This window comes from Bos indicus, chromosome 15 (genome assembly GCF_029378745.1).
Source record: "Bos indicus isolate NIAB-ARS_2022 breed Sahiwal x Tharparkar chromosome 15, NIAB-ARS_B.indTharparkar_mat_pri_1.0, whole genome shotgun sequence".
In the NCBI taxonomy this organism is placed as follows: domain Eukaryota; kingdom Metazoa; phylum Chordata; class Mammalia; order Artiodactyla; family Bovidae; genus Bos; species Bos indicus.
Window position 1 is genome coordinate 38,817,704 of NC_091774.1, and position 22,637 is coordinate 38,840,340.

Genomic DNA, 22,637 nt, shown 5'->3' on the forward strand with positions numbered 1-22,637 from the left:
CTCCTCTCAGTGGGCTGAACTCTATAGTCCACTGCCCTTCCGGAGCCTCTGCTGTCTTCCACAATGCAAGACTGTATTTTTTTCACCTTGTTTTCTGCTACAAAATACCTGTCTGGGGCTGTTGGTAACTTTTTTCAGCCTCAGGGGAGAGACTGTTTTCTCTTCAATTGCTGGGACTCTATAAGTGAAGGCACACACAGTTACTATGTATTCCTGCAGCATTACCTGCTTACACTTGGTTGCCTTCTGAACAAGCATGTTACTGGCATTTCCTGCTAATTTCTGTTCTTTGGCCAATACCTTTAATACTCCCCATTCCCCTTGTCCCAATTACAACACAGTTGCTAGTTGTGTAAAAAGCAGTGGGTTCCTGTGTAAGTAGGGACCTTGTCCCTGTGCTGTGCTTAGTCGCTCAGTCATGTCTAACTCTTTGCAACCCAATGGACCATAGCCTGCCGGGCTTCTCTGTCCATGGGTTTCTCCAGGCAAGAATACTGGAGTGGGTTGCCACGTCCTCCTCCAGGGGATCTTCCCAACCCAAGGATCGAACCCAAGTCTCTTGCATTGCAGGCGGATTCTTTACCATCTGAGCCACCAGGGATGCCCCATAAATGATTGTTGAACAAGTGAATGAAACCAAGAGCAAGAGCAATCGGCAGAAGGGATTCAGGTAGTGAAGAATACCACTTTGGTGAACAACACACATCAAACTGGAGAGCTTTGTGAACTGTGTAAAGAAAGTGCTGATTCCTAGAAACAACGGGGAACCATTAATATATTTTATAGAGGAGTAGTTTGTACACATACAAAATGCACATACCTTAAATGTACAGCTCGGTGAGATTTTACATATGTGTTATATATACTTGTGTAATTACTGCTGAAGTCCAAAGAAATATTTCCAGAACTTCAGATGGGGAGCTTTTATCTTGATTCACAGCATTTTGGAAAACAAGTCTAGTCTGGTATAACTAGGATTGGAATTACAATAGCCGTTCCTGGTATTAGGTCATGTTTTCAGTTGAATAAAAACTCTAGTTCATACCATTTAACTACATGACAGAACAATACACTGACCAACATTTATTAGTCATCAGTGTGTGTTGGCACTTTATATTCTTTACTTCATTTTATCCTTTCCATGGGGTTGTGTTACTATCCTGTTTTACAGATGCTGAAGGTTAAAGAGGTAATTTGCGCCTTAGGTTCCACAGCTAGAAAGTAGTAGAGTTAGAATTAAATCCAGCACTCTCCATCACCAGAGACTGATCTCCTGTTGGTGATCTGCTGCCTCAAATATCTGGGACCCAAGTTTAAGTAACAAAAATATTAAGTCTTTGGGATAGGAGGTGATGATTTATCTTTCCTACCTGCACAGGATGAATGCTAGTTTTAGGCGCATTATGACCTGTGGCTTATTAGAATTGTGAGAGGAAAATGGGTCTTTGGTTATGTAACAGAGTAATGTTCCTTAAGATGGATCTCTTATGAGGGGCGATGATGCTTTTAGTGAAGATGGTTCTTTAAAATCTATATATAGCAAGGTCTCTGCAAATTTTGAAAATAGGACATAGCAAAGATGAAATGTAGACCTAAATACCCAGAAATTGCAACAGTTAACTCATATTAAACATTAATGAGTGGGATAAATGCATGCCAGTCTTGGTGAAGAGGCAAAATTCTTATAACATTAAGATTGTATTTCAAGAGCCAAGACATCTAAAGAAAATATGTAACTTCCATAGTCACAGAAAGGAAAAACAATTGTCCTCAGCGTTGCTTAAACCAACAGTCCTCTATATGTGTTATTTTCTTAATTTGGTATCACAATGCAAAGAAACCCATCACAGCGGAAGTCATACATGACTTGAACATTTGAAAAAAATATACTTAATATTTGTCCATTGTGTTTTCAGACAAACTGGGAGGGTCATTTTGGCACATTAAGGGATAACTTGGGAGTCGTCAACGAAGCTTAGGTTTTACAAGATGAAAGCATGGCAGCAAGTGTCAGGTTACTGTGGAGAAACATGTTTCAGGAAACTTAAGATTTAAATACTGTGCTTTATCCAGGTTGTTTGGTGAAAGACTGCTTTCTGTGTTGTTTAGAATAGTGGGTACAAAGAATATGTTGCCAGTTGTATTTACTTTTAGAAGAGATGTGGGTTCCAGAGAGTCAGTTCAAAGATTGTTTTGATATCTGTTTATTTTAAAATGGGGATGGGGTGGTGATGGAAATGGCTTTCTACTCAAAGCCCCTCCTGTTGGTAATTAAAAAAAAAAAAATCAGTTCAGTTCAGTCACACAGTCATGTCCGACTCTTTGCGACCCTATGGACTGTAGCATGCCAGGCTTCCCTATCCATCACCACCCGCCAGAGCTTACTCAGACTCCTGTCCATTGAGTCGGTGATACCATCCAACCATCTCATCCTCTGTTGTCCCCCTTTCCTCCCACCTTCAATCTTGCCCAGCACCAGAGTCTTTTCAAATGAGTCAGTTCTTGCATCAGGTGGCCAAAGTATTGGGAGTTTCAGCTTCAGCATCAGTCCTTCCAATGAGTATTCAGGACTGATTTCCTTTAGGAGGGACTGGTTGGATCTCCTTGCAGTCTAGGGGACTCTCAAAAGTCTTCTCCAATACCACAGTTCCAAAGCATCAATTCTTCAGCACTCAGCTTTCTTTGTAGTCCAACTCTCATATCTATACATGACTACTGGAAAAACCATAGCTTTGACTAGATGGACGTTTGTTGGTAAAGTAATGTCTCTGCTTTTTAATATGCTAAGTTGGTTGTAGCTTTTCTTCTAAGGAGTAAGCGTCTTTTAATTTCATGGCTGCAGTCACCATCTGCAGTGATTTTGGAGCCCAAGAAAATAAAGTCTTTCACTGTTGCTATTGTTTCTCCATCTATTTGCCGTGAAGTGATGGGACCAGATGCCATGATCTTCGTTTTCTGAATGTTGAGCTTTAAGCCCACTTTTTCACTCTCCTCTTTCACTTTCATCAAGAGGCTTTTTATTTCCTCTTCACTTTCTGCCATAAGGGTGGTGTCATCTACATATGTGAGGTTATTGATATTTCTCTTGGCAATCTTGATTCCAGCTTTTGCTTCTTCCAGCCCAGCGTTTCTCATGATGTACTCTGCATTTAAGTTAAATGAGCAGGGTGACAATAAACAGCCTTGACATACTCCTTTCCCAATTTGGAACCAGTCTGTTATTTCATGTCCAGTTCTAATTGTTGCTTCTTGACCTGCATACAGATTTCTCAGGAGGCAGGTCAGGTGGTCTTGTATTCCCATGTTATTAAGAATTTTCCACAGTTTATTGTGATCCACACAGTCAAAGGCTTTGGTGTAGTCAGTAAAACAGAAGATGTTTTTCTGGAACTCTCTTGCTTTTTTGATGATCCAACTGATGTTGGCCATTTGATCATTTAAATGAAGCCACCAAAAGGGAAATAGAATTACAGCTAAATTCTGTATAACTAAAGTTACTCCAAAAATACAAATAAAAAATAGGAAGTATCATTTAAAATTAAAATAAATATGTAAAGTCAGGGTAGCAAGCAGATTAGTCCTTGTCCCCTCCCCCTCTGCCCCCATACGAGGAGTTTCTTTGCTGCCCTGTTCAGAGTGCTTACTTTTAAGTAGCTTTTTGGTTTGTGCACAGCTCACCATGCAGGGTTGTCTCTTCAGAATGATGTGTCCCTGGAGCCAGCAGGTCCAGTTTCCAGGAGCCCTTTCTTGTAGAATGACTGAACACCTTCAGCACTCATTTCTAGCATTAAGCTGCCTTCCTCCAAGTCATCCCTCAGATTTTGTGATGAGTTAGTGGCAAAATAGGCTTTGAGGAGGCCAGTCAAGAGGGAGAGTAAGGGAGACACTCAGAACTGACATCAGTGTCCTAGGCAGCGCCCTTCTGGATGAAGGGGAAATCAGTTGTCTTTTAGATGCGTGTTTCTGGTTTCTTTTTAAAATCTTTTAAAAAGATTGTGAAATGTAATAATCAAACATTAAGTGATTTGCTAGGACTCCTCCCGTCTTCCTCTGCTGCCTTAACTGCCCTCCTTCTGGTGATGACTTCATAAGGTGATGGTTGGGTGGCTTTGCTAACAGAAGAGGAAATAGTTGGAAAACTAACAAAAATATCAGTGAAAGAATAAGTTTGAGATTCATGCAGATTAAAAAAAAATCCTGAAATCATGTCCTTTAGGGTAATACACAAGGCAACTGAAAGGGAACTAAGGCAAGGTGTGAGAAAAGTGAAGAGACGATCAGGCATCGAAGCAGGCAGACTTCGTGTTGTCTCTTTTGTTCCAAAACTGTTACAGTTTGTTCTAAGGACTGATGCCTGCCTTTGGGTTGGAGATAGACCCGAATTACAGCTATAGGTGTGTTTCTAGTTTTTCTGGAACTTGAAATCTAGAGTTTTACTTGTATGTAAGTTAATTACGAAAAATGGAAAAAAAATGCAGTAGAGCTTTTACAGTCTTCTTACATGTTTCAGATGTGAAAATTCAGAGATGTTTAGTATCCTTTCTCCACTTGGAAGCTGCTGTGAATAGATTTCATTCAATAGGGAATTGACATAGTAGGATACACTTTAATACAGTAAAAATATTTTGATGAGTTCTGGGTAAAGTTATGTTGGTACTTGGGCAAGTAAGCATAAATTTTAAAATTATGTTATTTTTCTTACAGTCTTATTTTGTAACGGATTATGATCCAACCATCGAGGATTCCTACACAAAGCAGTGTGTGATAGATGACCGGGCAGCCCGGCTAGACAGTAAGTAAGCTTCTTTTATTTAATGGTTCATGTATCATATTTTTTTAAGTAAGCTTTGAAGTTTTGCTAGGTTAAATACCTACAGCTGAAATGTTAGATGATCTTGAATATAAGTTCATCTTTTTCATTAGTTTTAATTGATGAATCTACATGTTAGGCAGTTTAAATGTAATGTAAAACAATAACTGGATTGAGAGCAGGTAAAATTAGTCATGTCACTGTAACTTGTTAAAGTTGGGTTTATTGGGACATTTGGGGAAAAAACAAACGAGGTCTTGGCTCTTCCTGCATTTTGATGAAGGCTAAAACAGGTGAAGTAAATATAGAAAAGCTTCAATATTTGCTAACTTGCTTAGAGTTTATAGCACAGAGGCCTTAGCAAATAGTGTTTTGTGCTTGGTTAAACATTCCACTCCTCCACAAGAGAAAGGGCTGTTCTTTTAACTTGTATGATTCTTTTATTCACAGAGATCAATGAATACCTCAGCACCTGTACATTCAGTATGGTATTGGGGGGTGGGGTGCACCAGCATTTCCTTCTTGAATTTACAGGTATCTTTTTCAGTTCTTTTCATAGAGGAGGTAAACATCCAAGTGACTTCAGAAGTTATCTGACTCTCTCTGCCTATATGAATTTGATATTTATAACCTTGTCATTGCTATGCTAATGTATTCTAACTACGAAATCAACCTGCACTGATGAAGATAACTCTGCGACTGTCTGCCATTAGAATACATTTGTCTTTAGCATTGAAAATAAAGTACTAAAAGGGGAATGCTGTTTAAAAAATTGTACCAAGTGTGATGTTTTCCAAAGGATTCACAGTAACTGGGCCTGCCCATGTGAGGGAGCCATTTTTGAGAGATGAACACATGAACATCATTACATTTCTTGTTTTTTCTTTAGTTCTGGATACAGCGGGACAAGAGGAATTTGGAGCTATGAGAGAACAGTATATGAGAACTGGCGAGGGTTTCCTTTTGGTCTTTTCAGTCACAGACAGAGGCAGGTTTGTATCAGTATTTAACTGTAGATCTCTCCTGTTCATGTCTAGCTCACTGTTCATTAAATTTGCATTCTTGTTTGTATAGGAAAAGGAAAAGTAAGAAAGTACTAAATGGGACAGGGGAGTCTGAATTCTGATATTTGACCAAATTAATGAATTTGTTTTTGTTTTTAGTTTTGAAGAAATCTATAAGTTTCAAAGACAGATTCTCAGAGTAAAGGATCGTGATGAGTTTCCAATGATTTTAATTGGTAATAAAGCAGATCTGGATCATCAGAGACAGGTGAGAGGGTTTTGCTCTTGGGAAACCAGTTATTTGTAATTATGTAAGTGAGCAGCTATATTTAATGAGAAAGTGCCGTGATCAAAAACACTGTGCTGAGTGTGGCACGCTGGATTTGATGGGAGTACTATAACAGGTGACAGATTAAAAGGAAGCAGATTTGGGGATATTAAATTTTTACATATTACACAGAACTTCAGTGGACTGTAAACCTGCAGGTATTTTATACCAGCTCCATTCACATGTTATAATTTCTAAGGTAAGACTTACAGCTCTAATTTACATACTCTTAAAATTACCCCTGTGCTGTGCTTAGTCGCTCAGTCGTGTCCGACTCTTTGTGACCCCATGGACTGTAGTCCACCAGGCTCCTCTGTCCATGGAATTCTCCAGGCGAGAATACTGGAGTGGGCTGCCATGCCCTCCTCTAGGGGATCTTCCCAACCTGGGGATCAAACCCAGGTCTCCTGCATTGCAGGAGTATGCTTTACCATCTGGGTCACCTGGGTAGCTTAATTCAGTGTTAATGCTGAATTACCTCATTTAGAGAATGACTTTAATTTAAATGACAGAATTTGAATTTTTCCTAAGTCCTGTTAATCACATGGGCAGCTCTAACTGCCCAATAACCTGCAGGAAAATAATATTTTTAGTATTTCGTTGCAAGCTTATTTATACTCATTTGTTCTTTACCCAATTATTTCACATTTGATTTTTAAAATTTTTGGTATATATTGGCCACTCCTCTTTTTTGTGGCAGAGGGGAACAAGATCAGATGTAAGTTAATGGAGATGCTACGTTATTTAGGTCTTTAGTCTTTACCCCCTCATCTGGAATACAGTTGTTTCAATACTTTCTTAACTTGTGTGCTGGTATTTAAGTTCCATTTTTTTATATGATCTTGGTGTTAACGTAGTCTTTTGTTGGCAGATTTTGTTTGAGAGTGCAGACATCAGGAAAGATGGGTTGACAAACAGCGTTGAGGACAGACTTCCATTTTATAATTAACCATTATCTAAAACAGAATCTTTGATTCGTGTGCTGTTTGTAAAGTTTTGTTGAAGGTATACCAAATTTTAGACATGAACTTGATAGGATGATACTGTTCTAATGCTAAGTTTAGACATGTTTACCTGGTATAGAATAAATCTTACTGGTACTTCTCTTTCAGATCTGATTTATTATAAAGTTAAGGTGAAAAACATTCTATCTTCATTTCAAACCAGTAAAAGCTGTTGAAAGTAATTTAGGATATGGCATTGATCACATCCTAAAACTTGGAGTAGACAGTCCATCTTTTATAAAAAATTTATATTTTATCTTGAGGTGACCATCTTCTTCAGCATTTCTCAATCTAATTATATTTATTAACTATTGCTCAGTAGGACTTTTTTTAACTGTTCTTCTTAGCCCTTTCTAGTACTAGAAACATTTATAGATGTTGTTGGATCTGAGAACTAATGGCAAAGTAGCTCTGCCGGGAACAGGGGGTTCTTGCTGTATCTAATGCTGGATAGATATATTTCCTGCCCTGGTTTTTCTCAAGCTTTTTCATGGTGGTAACTCCAGTAAAGGAATTAGTTGGCAGGCCTGGGCTGAGCTGGGAGTCTTCTATATGTTTGGCAAGATTAGGGAGAACAGAGGAGGGGAGAGTGTGTCCACCAGAACTAAACAAGTCTTGCCATCGTTAGCTTGGGGGCAGGGAATCAGTATGAATTATTTTTAAGCCATTTATATAGTGAAGATTGCTAGTATTTGGAGTGAGTGTGGTTTCCATCTGTCTGCAGATATTAACATATCATGGTACTTTGGCTTTGTTTTATACCATAGATTTATAAATTTTTCATCTTAAGTTTTTTTCTTTTTTTTATAAAAGTAATAGAGTCTCAGAGTAAAATAACAACACAGTGATAAGAGAAACAGTATTGGGAATAAGTTTAATATTTTCATCACCTCAAAGATAGGCAGTGAGCTTGAAGTAAGTTCTTTATTTCTGGGCTTTGAAACATATGCATAGACATTAGTTACTGTGTAAACACTGAAAGGTTCAAATGTATATATGTATCCAAGGGAGAAAAGCAAATGGCTGAAAACTGCTTAATTTTCTGCTCATTCCTATGGGTCTCCTCTCTGAAGGATAGGCACAGAGAGACATCTTATTACTCCCATGCTTTGTCGTCTCTTTTCTAGGTTCCTTCACAGCCACACTCGGGGTGTTAGCTAACTCACTTAAAAGTCACCATCAGTACTCTTATGTGAGAGCCTTTAGTGCCGACTGGAAATCCTCCTCCGTTTCCCTAGTCCATTCATTTCCCACTTGTTTGGATAATTAATACTTACTCTTTCATTCTTAAGTTTATAACACTCCCCCTCCCTCATTCTCAACAGATTGATGATGAGTGGTATTTTCCCGAGGAACTTCCACATGGTCCCACCTGCACATGCGCTATCCTAAGTGCACGTGTGCCCCATCAGTTTTGCTTCTCCCCACTTGCGTGGATTAACTTCACCTCACTGACCAACCTCTCTGGTAGGCACTGGAGCCCATCCATTCTTTCTCCTGGGCATCACCCTAGCAGTTGTTCCATCCAGGTGTTCCAATTCTCTCCTGCATGATCATTTCCATCAGCCTGAGACATGCTGCAGTGCTCTCATCTTTATAACAAAAAGTAACCATAGCAAAATGGCAACCCACTCCAGTATTCTTGCCTGGAGAATCCTGTGGACAGCGGAGCCTGGTGGGCTGCTATCCATAGGGTCGCATGGAGTCGGATACAACTGAAGCAACTTAGCATGCATGCATGCATTGGAGAAGGAAATGGCAACCTACTCCAGTGTTCTTGCCTGGAGAATCCCAGGGACGGAGGAGCCCTCCATGGGCTGCCGTCTATGGGGTCGCACAGAGTTGGACACGACTGAAGCGACTTAGCAGCAGCAGCAGCAACCATAGCAAATGCTAACGTCACGTCCCTCTTTGAGAATGTTTTTCCTCCTCCTCCGAGTAAGCAAAACTCCTTAGAAGTGTTATCTCTACACTCATTCTCTACTTCTTTTCCTTTCTGGCACTGACTGCAGGCATGTAGCACCTGGTCAAGGTCATGGCTTAACGCAGATGTCAGTAACATTTGACACAGATACTCACATTCTCCTTTCTGAAACACTTTACTGAGCTCTGGAGCAGTATTCCCTGCACCTCCTCCCTCCTCCCTTTGTTGATACCTCCTTGTCTCTGTCAGGTGTCTTAGGGCTGAGGCAGACACTCTCCTAGGCCCTGGGTGTACAAACATACCTTTTGCCTCCTAGCCTCGAGGGCCTTACTCATAGTAGCTGAAATGCTATACTAAAGGTTTCTTATCTTTGAAAACCCTCTTTCGAATTAAAGGTGATGTTCTGTATATCTTGGCATCCTTACTTGCTGTACCAGCTGAACCCGGACAGGCCACAGGCACCCTATAAAAACTTCCCCTTGTTTGGAAATGCTGACTTTTTGGCCGTCTCTTTAGATTCATAGTCACTAACCAGTCTGATTGCCGTCAGTTGCTGGTCAGTTTGTTAATTCCTGCCTTTGTCTTAGGCATGATCCTTTGGACTTGCTCTAGTTGCTGTGCTGTTTTCCTTACAGAGCAAATGCCATTTCCCTGTGTTCTTTATATGTGGGTCAGCCCTGGGTATCCCTACTACTGCTCCTGAGATTCTGAACCATCAGGGAGGGGAGATCAGCCAGAAGAGGCTTTGCTGCTTCCTTTTGGCTTCTGTATGTCTCTGGACTTGATTCTTGCATCCCCTATTCATCCAGCTTTTATAGAACACTTTCTAGGCACTGATGACAGAAAAAAAACAAAATCACTGACATAAAAAGAGATCTGTAGAATCTGAATGGCAGTATTAACACATACCTGAGCCCTTAGAGAGACTGATCATTTTGTTTATCCTGTCAAAGGTATAGTAAGAAAATATAGGTAAATGATTTGCTTGCCCTTGCTGAAATATAAACATTATTAAATATGACAGCATATTAATTCTGAAATTTAATACAGCAGCTGTGTGTGGGCTTGGACTGTGAACTTCATGATAGCTCTGATTTCAAGCTCTTTGTCCTTGACTCAGCCTGGTCTAGAAATCAGGAGTTTTTGTCTGTCTCTCTCTCTGTTTTTTTTTCCTTTTGATTTTTCCCCTTTTGCCTCTCCTGGCTTAGTTTCTCTGTTCCTCCTTGTTAAGTGCTTGTCATCAATAATTTGAGAAAGGAGCCCATTTCACCTGTAACAATGTATTACCTCAGTGTGCTTATCCCCGCTCCACCTGTCTGTCGGTACCTTGACCACAGAGTGCCCCTGCATCCTCCCAGGGAAAACAGGCTCCTCCCCACAACAGTCGAGTAAGGGTCTCTTCTGGCTATACGTGTTGCTGCCTTGTCCGCATCTAAAAGGTTTGTAAGCACCATGAGGGCTTCTCAGTTTTGACCACTTTGTTTTGTTCATATTTTATCCTTAGCACATAGAACAAAGTTGCTGAAGGAATGAATCAAGGCATCAGTGAATCAAGATGTGGTATTAAAATGACTACATAATAGATATTTTTGAAAAACAAATTTTGCTTCTGTAAACTTAGGTTGTATTGTAAACTCAGTACAACCCTAAGTATTGCAGATGTTGTAGTCTATTTCTATTAAACCCCATTTGTTTAATAAAATTGCTCTCATCATTCCCATTTTGCTCTTCTTGATTTAAAAATACATGGTGTTAGATAAACTTGTATTGTTGTGGATTTCCACTAAGATTCATCTGTGCCTTTGAACTGAGTTTCACTGGAGGTTTCCAAGTATAAACCTGAATTTCTTGCATCGGGTTCACCTTGGCTGTTTAAAATGAAATATTTCTGGGTAGCACTCAGATCTACCAAAACCAGGCATAGGATTTGGCATCTTTATAAAATTCCCTGGTTGGGGAACCTCCAGGAAATCCTTGTTTATGTGGCTTTCAGTTTTTTGTTGATTTTTGGCTTCACAGTGTTTTGGCTTTGTTCCATATGGTGTTCTTTTTGTCATCTTTTTGCTTTTGTGGTGATGCTGTTTTTACTTCTTAACTAAAAGTATGCTCAGTAAGCTCAGAAGCAGCACTATATGTGGTTAGAGATGTCTTGACCAGAAACGTGTGTGTGAACTTTGCTGACCTCAGTTCCTGGAAGATTGATGTGAGACCGTGCTAACAAACAAACAAATGAAGCACATAAACAGTCTTAGCAGTGGGATTTTTTTTTTTTTTAATCATCTACACTTATTAATTTATTAATTTTTCTTAATTGTATAAAGTTGGGTCATTTTCCTGTTTCCCTCCAGCTGAATATATTGTGTTGGTGGGAGAGGGCAAGGTAGCTTTCTGAGGAGTAATTGAGCAGAAAGAGCAATATTCTTAAGGATGTGTATTTCCCTCCCACAATCAAATTACCTGTATCAGTAAAGAAAGTAATTTATTGAGATTGACATGTCTCAAATATTTATTTTTACCTTACTTCACAGTAAAAGAAGAGAGGCATAAGTATTTGGTCATGCTCTATTTCCTTAACATATATTTATTGAATAACTGCTATGTGCTCTTCTAGGCTCTGGGTGTACAAAGGCAAGTAGACCTTACAACTTAGCTAAAAATGGCATAATGCTGGGAGAATGAAAAGACAAACCAAAAATTGTACTATGTTGACTTTTTTTTGCTAGTCATTAAAGAATGTGATGGTCATTCTGGGATACTGTAAAAACAACAGAAAGTTTTTGATTGCTCAAGTCTTGAATTATTAGTATGAAATGAATTAGTATAGATAGAGTTGGGAGAGAAAGGAGGACATCCCAGGAAGAAGGAACAGAATTTTTAACATGAGGCTCTTTTTGTAGGAAGGAATTTCATGTCAACTTTTCTTAAAAAGGAATTTTCCTTTCTGAGTTGGTGGCTCTTTAAAGCTTTCTTTTCATACTTGGCTTCTTACTCATTGTTAATTGCTTGTTTAATTTGATTGATTTATATTTCAAACCATAGGCCTTATGGTACACGTACTGTTGTGAAGGAGGGGCAGAGTAAATTTTAAAATTGTTAAACTTACATATACCAGTGCTGTGTAGAACCTGCCTGCCACTCTTTTGAAATACAACAGGGTATAATCTGTTATAAAGTAATTGTTAGATATATACATGGTAATGTAATAGCCTAATGATATTTCACTGAAGGTGCTAACTTTTGTGAATGTAATATTAAATTAGGAGAACAAGCTACATGAAAGGAATGGTTGGAACAATACTTTGAGCTGAAGTAGGGCCAGGAATTCATATTCTAATCAGCCAGAGTGGCAAACTCACCTAGAAGTTAATATCTAAAAATTTATTTCAAAAGCAAAGGTGAAGTAAAGACTTCTCCAAGATATACAAAAATGGAAAGAATTTATTACCAGCAGACTTACGTTAAAAGAAATGGAAAAAGAGGAAAACTGTACCAAATGGAAATCTAGATCTATACAAAGAAATGAAGAACACCTTTACCCATTTATGTGGGTAAATATAAATTACTTTTATTATTGTTACTTAAATCTCCTTAAAACATAATGGGATGTTTAAAACAAAAATAGTGTAGGTGGTAATAATAAAACTTATCAGGAGGAAGAAACATACTGTTAAAAGAGTCTTAAACTATACATGGATTGACATTCCATTTGAATTAGACAGAAGTGAAACATGTATAATATAAACTGAAGCAGTTATAAAAATAACATAATACATGCTGCTGCTAAGTCGCTTCAGTCGTGTCCGACTCTGTGCAACCCCATGGACTGCAGCCTACCAGGCTCCTCCATCCATGGGATTTTCCAGGCAACAGTACTGGAGTGGGATGCCATTGCCTTCTCCCAACATAATACATACCGAGTTCATTAGCCAACCAAGATGATAAAATGGAATTGTGAAAACAATACAGCTTATTTAATGCTGGAAGACTAAATGCTTTGTGCCTAAGATCAGAAACAAAAGTATCCCCTTCCCCTGTCGTCTTTGAGGTTCCAGGCAATACGGAAGGGTCAGAAAAAGAGTGAAAATGCATCCACATTAGAAAGAAAGCAACAAAAAACAGATTTATTAACACATGGCATGATTACTTATGTAAAAAGAGTCTGTGGCATTTACATAAATAAAAACAAAAAACACCTAGATCAGTGGATTTAGCATAATTCCAGGGTCTAAGATAAAGGTACAAAAATTATGATTCTGTTTTTGCAGAGAAAAATCTATATCCTTGAAAAAAGATGAGAAGAATGTGGTTCTGTATGGATGAGAGGTTCCTAAATTTTCTATTTTTTCCTTTTTGCTCATCTATAATTTTCTCACCTGTATTTATTATTTTTTTGTGTGTGTGGTAATGGCAGCAGTGAAAGTCTTTTTTAAAAAAATATATATATTTTCAGCCCCACCATATAACTGTAAAATATCAATAATAATAATATTTCAGCCCTCTACATTTAAAACACATACAGGACATTTACTTACATTAAATTAGCATTTTCTTATTCTGACCTGGCATTTATGTGTCATCAGCAAAGCCACCCTTCCATGCTTACCTTCCTTCATTGCCTCGTGTAAGGAAGTCATCATGAGGGTGTGTGGTCCTTGTCATTGTTTTTTCCCCCACGTGTTTATTGGGAGTCTTCCATGTACCAGGTCTTGGGGAGTGCAAATGGGAAGAGGATCATGGCTTCTTGATGCTCGCCCTGCTCTCCAGGTTCCCCTCTTGCTATGTTCTCTCTTGACTTGCTGTATTCTAGCCATTCTAGGCTTTTTCAATTCCTGGAACTTGGAGCATCTTCACACCTGCTATTTCCTTTGTCAAGGATACTTTATTTTAACTCTTAATTTTATACTGGGGTGTAGCTGATTAACCATGTTGTGATAGTTTGAGGTGGACAGTGAGGGGACTCAGCCATACATGTACATGTATCCATTCTCCCCAAACTCCCCTCCCATCTGGCTGCCACATAATGTTGAGCAGAGTTCCATGTGCTGTATAGTAGGATTTGGTTGGTTATCCATTCTAAATATAGCAGCGTGTGTATGTCCATCCCCAATTACCTAACAATCCCTTTCCCTCATCCTCTCCCAAGGCCTTGCAATTATAATGAGTTTGTTCTCTAACTCTGTGAGTGTTTCTGTTCTGTAAATAAGTTCATTTGTATCATTTCTTTTTGGATTCTGCATATAAGAGGGATACTTCTTTACCTTGACTCAACTCCATAGCCTTTGTTTAGTTTCTAACCTGAGTATCACTTCTTCAGGGAGGCTTTTCCTGACCTGCCCAGAAGGGTTATAGAGTCTCATATCACTTTGTATACTTCCCAGTACTTATCACTGTTGTGTTGAATACTTTTGAGTAATCACTGGGCTAACGTCTTGCCTCTGTCGTGTTCTGAGTTTTTCTGCAGAGCTGGGCTTCAGCAGTATGTGTTAAGCTGTTAAGTCTCTTGGTTCATCTTACGACAGACAAACTTGGTCTCTGGCTGGATTAACAGTGCAGTTGGTGGCCAAACAGTAGATAGAGCAGATTTAATTGTTAATACTGTACCTCAAACACAACTCTTGGAATTTCAGGTAACACAGGAAGAAGGACAGCAGTTAGCACGGCAACTTAAGGTAACATACATGGAGGCGTCAGCAAAGATTAGAATGAATGTAGATCAAGCTTTCCATGAACTTGTCCGGGTTATAAGGTAAGCAGAACACATACCGGAAGTTTGTTTGAATATATTGAATTTGATGGGTAGTCATGCTGTGCTTTTTAAAATAATTAACTGGGGGAAAAAAATCACCATTACATGTTTTTAGTAAGAAGGAGGAAATTGTAGGAGTGATTCTTGGAATCATTTTTGACATAGTATGTTAAAAACTTTAATTATGTGCATATTCTAGTTGTTTCCAAAAAGCCTAATTTTATTGTGTTGAAGTAGAGTACACATAGATTTTGAAAAGAATCAGTGCAGCTTCCAAAGGCAGAGGTGGTGTGAAGGTAGTGAGGACAGCAGCTCACCCTTGAATGGTGACCTTTGTCAGATCCTGTGCTAAGTAAGTGCTTTGTGTGTATTACTGCAGTTCACCACCACCACCCAACAGTGCCCGCACTCTGAGATGAGAAAACAGGCACAGAGAGGTTAAATGATTGGAGCATATTAGGATGGCAGAGCTGGGGCTTAAATCTAGGCCTCTGATTCCAGAGCCTGTGTGTGCTCTTAGCTTCTCACCCATTCCGCCCCCGCCCGGCTACAAGGAAACCAGGCCTTAAGGATTCAACAGTCCCACCGGACACAAAGTATGATATCCACACTTCATAGAGGCTTTCTGTAAGCTGGCCTAGGGGGCCCCTATGATTCAGAAAGTGTTAATGGGTTCCAGGAAGCTTGAGGTGGTGAGTGAGATAGGCTGGAGTTTGTGTGTGTGAGAAAAGAGTGCGTTGCTTTAATGGGCAGGGTTTGGTTAGTTTGCTGGTTTGGCCCCTACTTCACCCTCTTTTCTTAGATCTGCTGGTTTCTCTGCTGGTTAGTTTGACAAGTATATGGACCTAGTTCCTGTTAGTTGTACATCTAAGATGAATTGACATCTGAGCTATGGGCTTCTATTGTACTTTTTTTTTTTAAGCCCCTTTTTAAGACATTGTCTTTGTGGGTTGGAAAAGAGGTGAAGGTTGTCTTTTTGTTTTTTTAGTAATTTGTTAAAACCCAAATTCTGTTGTTTTTTTAAGGAATGTAGAGTTTCAGTTTCTCAAGTTGGAAAAAATTTGAGAAGTGAATAGTGATGTACGACATTGTGAATATATGTAAAGCCACTGCCCTGTACACTTAAGAATGGTTAAGATGATAAATTTGATGTGTATTTTACCGTATGAACCAGTGCTTTTAAAAAAATTTTTATTGCTTTTTTTGAGATATTTTGTCCTTGGTTTCGGTTCTTAGAATTGATCCATGTATATTGGTCAGCCAGGAGTGAGGAAGGGGTATAGGAGACTTTTTTTTTTGTGCCAGAGACTGTTAGATGTTTGAACATAAACAAAAATCTTCAATCCTTATAGCAAACTGTGATAGGTAGGGTTTTATTATCCCTCCTAAAATAACACAGCTCAGAGAGGAAACTAACTTCTCTAATACAGACTTGTAGCTACAAAGTGGCAGAACCGAGATAGGAATGGCATACCTCATAAGGGCAGATACTCTAGTGATAGGTGTTCCTTCCTAAGGATACCTCGGAGTCATGGAATTTCAAACTGGGAAGGGAACTTAGACCTTGTTGAGTTCAGCGTCTCATCTAATTGAAGACTTGCCCATAAATGAAGCTCAGACAGGTTTGCTTATGCATTTGTGTATCCCTGCCCCCAATGATTGGCTTTGATTCCCTTGTTGAAACTTAACACCGACATGCATATGCACGAAAACCAGATTGGTCCAACAGTAACCTGCATTTGTAGCAATATATTACCAAAAAGACAATTATCTGTAGATTTTTCTGTCTTACAGGAAATTTCAAGAGCAGGAATGTCCTCCTTCACCAGAACCAACACGGAAAGAAAAAGACAAGAAAGGCTGCCATTGTGTCATTTTCTAAGAATCCCTTGAATTTTAGCTACCAACTGCCAGGAAAGCCCTCATCTTCTCCTCCTCTCCTTACAGTTTACATCACGTTGGTACCTTTCTAGCCTTAGATAAATGATCACCGTGGTAGCCTTAGACCAAGAAGCTGGCTAATCCTTTCCATGAAGCTAATCCAATGGTCATTTCAAGACAGATTTAATGGAAACACTAAGGCTGCTTCAAAGATTATCTGATTCCTTTAAAATGTATATCTATATACACAGACACATTCTTTTTTTTTTTTTAAAGCTTACTTTTAATAGGGATGAATCAGTTTTGGAATCTAAGCTGTTTGCCAAGCTGAAGTCATCGGTTGTGAAATAACTTTTAACTTCTGGAATCTTATTGCCTACTGTTACTCTAAATAGAAAAACATAGGGAGTTTTTTAAAATGTGAATTTTTGCCTATCTCTAAAAATTTTGATGTCAACTTTAGTTAACCTTAAATACACTGAATTGAATCCACAAACGTGAGACATCTCAGACCTTTCCTGATGCTATAGCCTTTGTTTTCCAGTGGCCAAAATACCAAAATGCCTATTGTATTTATAGGTTAAAAACTGCGTGTAAAGCCTTTGCTATTACTCCTACTCTTAAAGATAATATTCTGTGTAGCCAAATATTTGGACTCATTCTGGACTTAGGCATTTCACTGTTCTTGGCATTTTAATTTAACTCTTTTTCACAGCCATGTTGAGAGTGAAAATAAATAATTTCTGTCTGTCTTCCTTTTCACGTATTTCTGGATAAGGGATTCAAAAAACTAAAACTGTTTTTGTTTGTAATATAAAATATGGAATTGATCTTTCCAGGGTCAGAGATGATTAATGTTTTGCTATATACTTTTATACATTATTTTCTTATCAAACTAGTTAACAAGTATTTTTATATGTTTGTAAGCAAATATGCTTTCACAGCATACCTTGTGTATATGTAAAGATAAGTATTTAATTCTCACTGTTCACTTTTAACTGACAAAGAGAAAAAAAAAAGTGAAAACTACAAAAACTGTGGTAGAATCCTACGTGCTGTTCTGGTCCTGGTTGTACCCACCTCTGGCCAGTCACATAGCTACTTAAGAAACCTTCCCAATAGAGTACAACAGGATGAGAATCTGAAATCACTTCCAATATCCCCTACTAGATATTGACTGTTCTATCAAGTAGTAAGTGGTAAAACTTTTAACTGACAAGTAGTGTAACTGTGGATGACTTCTGACTTTGTTTTTTAATTCTGTGGATTGTGTTTAAACAATTCAAAAGTTTGTTCCTGATTTTGAGATACTAAGTGGTATTGCACAGTTGTCACTTTATTGAATGTGTACAACAGTTTCATGAAGTTTATAAAGCGTACCCTTGTATAGCTTCAGGTGCTAGAATTAAAATTGATCTGTTATCACAAGATGATGCTTGAATGACTTGTTATTTTGGTGGTTTGTTGGAGGAAACTTATTTGTAGTTCTGTGCCGTTTCCCTTAGATTTGAATCTAAGATCAGTACTGGTTATTTAGCAGGTGAACTTGGAATCTTGTGTTTTAGTGTTCTGGTGATTTCCTGAATATTTTCTTAAGTCATTGTTTCTTAAATTTTTTCTGTGAAGTGCTCCTGATAGATGCTCAACTGTAGAGAAGAGAGGAGGGTGAATACATCACATACACCCTCTCTGAAGAAGCAAAGCACACAAATTTGTTTGAATGCCTATTAAAATTACTACAGCATTTATTCTGTGGGTTTTGATGCTATAGTACTATCTCATATCCTTGTTAATACTTTCAAGTTGGGGAATTTTTTTTAATTTATCATTTGTAGCTTCAGATAGTAAGAGACTATCTATACAACATTTGTATTTAGTGGGAAGTCTTTATTTTATTCTGAGTAAATGCTTGGTAGCAAAGCAGCCTGGACGTTAAATTTGATTATCTCAATTTACTTTTTTTTTTCCTCTCTGTGCTTCACTTGGATGCCTTTTACTCCTATATATTCAAGTTCCCTAACCTTTTCTTCTGCAGTTGTTCAATCTGCTGTCAATCCCATCCAATGAATTTTTCATTTCAGACCTTACAGTTTTCCTCCTTCTGTAGACCTGCTTTTTGTTTGTTTGTTTAAATATATCTTCTGTTTCTTTCCTCATTATGTTTATGTACTTTTCTTATCCAGCCCCTCTCAGCTGAGTTCCTAGAGAATTGAGTCTAATGCCTTGCCTGTTGTATGTAGTGAATTAACTTCTCTTCTGTGCATCTGGAATGGTTCTAGCTGTGTACCATTCTTGAGATAACTGAGAAAATAATCCCTCAAATAACTTTTTTGTAGTGCTTAATTCTCGTGCAGAACCCTGATTGAGAAAGGCTGCTTTGAATAGTTGAACATAGTTATAATAGCTGTGTGATATCCTTGTCCACTGATCATCTTTTTAATTTTTGAATCTCTTTCTGTTCACTGGTTTTTTCCTCTAGTTATGGTCTCATTTTCCTGCTTCTTCGCATGTCTGTTAAGTTTTTATTAGATGCTGGACATTATGGATTTTATGTTGTTGGGTGCCTAGATTTTGTTGCCTTCATTAAAGATTGTTGGGCTTTGTCCTGGTTGCTGGTTAATCTATGTGTAGTTCAGTTTGATCCTTTCAAGTCTTGTTTTTAAGCTTCATGCAGTCTCAAGTAGCTTTTTTTCCAGGATAGTTTAGCTCCACGACTAAGGTGTGGCCCTTGTGGGGTCTCTACTGAGTGCTCTGTACAATCAGTGAAGAGTCTCCAGTTTAGCTTGTGGGAAGTCAGACAGTTCCTAGCTACACATGAGCTCTTGACCCAGCTCCTGGGTCATTATTTCCCTAGCCTCCTCGAGTTTCACCTTATACATGCAAATATTAATATTTAACAAAGCCTCGTTGACCTTCTGCATATTTTTGGAGCTCTTTTTTTTCTCTCTCCCCTCCAGAAGCTTGTCCTGCAGCTTTCAGCTGCTTCAAACTTCCTGATCTCTAGTGTCTGTCTTTTCAGCTCAGGGAAACATTTGTGCCCTGCTTGGAATCCCCTACCCCCTCTGCAGTCTGGAATGTGCCTCTAGGCAGAAAGCCAGGATAATCTTAAGACTTAGTTTATTTGTTTCCCTTCCATCAGGGATTGTAGTCCTGTGCTGCCTGGTGTATGTTTGAAAACAGTTGTTTCACATATTTACTCAGGTTTTCTGATTGTCTAAGGTAGGAGGGTAATATTTGGTTCATGCTATTCCATCACTGAAAGATGAGGTCTTTCCCATTTTATTTCCATCATATAATCAGAGGTGCCTTGTAGCCATAAATCTATGACTTGAAATCTTCTCACAAAGAGTGACCAGTTTCATGGTGTGAATAGTGCTTGTCTGTGTGGTCATTCTTTTCCCTCTCTAGCCAGGAGGCTGGCAGACTTTATCTGTGAAGCATCAGTTAGTAAATATCACTGTGGGGTTTGCAAGCCATGTGGTGTTTGTCCCAGACACTCAACCCTGCCTGCCACTGCAGCACCAAAGCAGCCATAAGCAATCTATAAATGAAAGAATGTGGCTGTGTTCCAATGAAACCTCATTTGTGGACACTGAAATTTGTACTTCATATCATTTTCATTTGTCACGAAATATTAATTTTTTATTTTTTTCAAAAAATTCATTTAAAATTGTAAAAATCATTCTGTACAGATGGCAGAGTGGATATGATCTGTGGCCCATGGTTTGCCAGTCCTGCTCTCTTAACACATTTAACATTTGAGATTATATTCCCAACTTTAGAAGCTCTTAAGTGTGTAGAAATTCTTTCAAACAGGATTTCCTGAATTAACAGTCATGAGTTTCTGCCCTAGGAATTTTCTCCCTATATTGTTTGCTTGGGGCTTTACAACGATCTATAGTTGGACATTATGGTCTATTGACACACCTCTTACATTGAGGATTCCCTGTATTTAGAGCTTCGGAGTTTTGTAACATAGATTGGTCTTTTACTTTATCCTTTGACTATTAAAATTCAGTGTAACAAAGTTGTATATACTTGAGTTCTAATTTGTTCCTCTTCTAGCTTTTCATCACCACTTGTTTGTTTATTTATTTTTCCCATTCCTATACACAGTGATGCCATTGAACAAATAACTGACAGGTAAATAGGAGAGGATTATAAAGCGATAGGTTTTTGTATCACTTGAACACTTATGGGTACTTAACCAGTGACTGCTTATGAAGTTTCAAAGTACTTTTAGGGGAATAAAAAAAGACATTTTAATTAAAAAAATTTTTATTATAGTTGATTTACAATGATGTGTTACTTTCAGCTATATAGTGAAGCCATTCAATTTTACATATATTCATTCTTTTTTAGATTCTTTTCTCACACCGGTTATCAGTATTGAGTAGAGTTCCCAGTGCTGTACAATAGGTCCTTGTTGGTTATCTGTCTTAAATATAGTAATGTGTGTATGTTCATCCCAGGCTCCTGATTTATCCCACCTGTGTTTCTCCTTTGATAACTATTAGTTTGTTTTTGAAATCTGTAAGTTTGCTTCTGTTTTGTAAATAAGTTCATTTGTATCATTAAAAAAAATTGGGTTCTGCATGAGTGATATGATATTTGTCTTTTGTCTGATTTACTTCACTTAGTATGATATCTCTGGGCCCATCCATGTTGCTGAAGATGGCTTTATTTCATTCTTTTTATGGCTGAGTAATATTCCATTGTACATATATACAATATATATGTACCCCATCTTCTTTATCCATTCAGCTGTTGATGGACACACAGGTTGCTTCCATGTCTTGGCTTGTAAATATTGCTGCAGTGAACATTGGGATACATGTATCTCTTTTGATTATGGTTTTCTCTAAACCTGTGCCCAGGAGTGGGATTGGGATTGCTGGATCATATGATAGTTCTACTTTTAGTTTTTTTAAGGAACCTCCATACTGTTTTCTGAAGTGATTGTATCAGTTTACATTCCCAACAGTAGTATAAGTAGGTTCCCTTTTCTCTATACCCTGTCCAGCATTTATTGTTTGTACACTTTTTGATGATGGCCATTCTGAATTGATGTGGGGTGATACTTCATTTGATTTGCATTTCTCTAATAATTGGTGATGTTGAGCATCTCTTCATGTGCTTTTGTCCCTCTGTATGTCTTCTTTGGAGAAATATCTATTTAGATCTGCCCATTTTTTGATTGCATTGTTTTTTGACATGAGCTGCGTGAGCTGTTTATATATTTTGGAGATTAATCCCTTGTCAGTCACTTTGTAAATGTTTTCTCTCATTCTGTTGGTTGTCTTTCCATTTTGTATATGGTTTCTTTTGCTATGCAGACACTTTTAATTTGGTCTCATTTGTTTTTGTTTTTATTTTCATTTTGGAGGTGGATCAAAAAATAAATTGCTGTCATTTGTCAAAAGGTGTTCTGCCTGTGTTTTTCTCTGAGTTTTATAGTGTCTAGCCTTACATTTAGGTTTTGATCCATTTTGAGTTTATTTTTGTATATGGTATTAGAGAATGTTCTAATTTAATTCTTTCATGTGTAGCTGTCCAGTTTTCTCAGCACCACTTGTTGAAGAGACTCTTTTTCTTCATTGTCTATTCTTGCCTTTGTCATAGATCAATTGACAGTAGATGCATGGATTTATTTCTGGGCGTTTTGTTCAGTTCCATTGATCTATATTTCTGTTTTTGTGCCAGTGTCATACTGTTTTGATGACTGCAGCTTTGTAGTATAGTCAGAAGTCAGGGAGCCTGATTTCCTCCAGTTCCCCTTTTCTTTCTCAAGGTTGGGTTTTTTTGTATCTCCATACACATTTAAAACTTTGGGGGTTTTTGTGTCTCCATAAATATTTGGGTTTTTTATGTCTTCATACAAATTTAAATTTTTTTTCATTTTAGTTCTGTGGAGAATGCCATTGGTAATTTGATAGGGAT

General features: G+C 38.1%; 1 protein-coding gene across 1 annotated transcript in view; it reads left to right on the forward strand.

Annotated features, from left to right (window-relative positions):
- The window catches only part of RRAS2 (RAS related 2), a 77,876-nt gene extending 59,751 nt beyond the window's left edge, over window positions 1–18,125 (forward strand). The window contains exons 2-6 of the mRNA XM_019975485.2: window positions 4,705–4,792; window positions 5,700–5,802; window positions 5,974–6,082; window positions 14,698–14,816; window positions 16,611–18,125. Of these exons, the coding sequence (XP_019831044.1) occupies window positions 4,705–4,792; window positions 5,700–5,802; window positions 5,974–6,082; window positions 14,698–14,816; window positions 16,611–16,698 (507 nt within the window). The 3' untranslated portion in view covers window positions 16,699–18,125. The remainder of the gene's footprint in view (window positions 1–4,704; window positions 4,793–5,699; window positions 5,803–5,973; window positions 6,083–14,697; window positions 14,817–16,610) is intronic.
- Window positions 18,126–22,637: the final 4,512 nt, after the last annotated feature.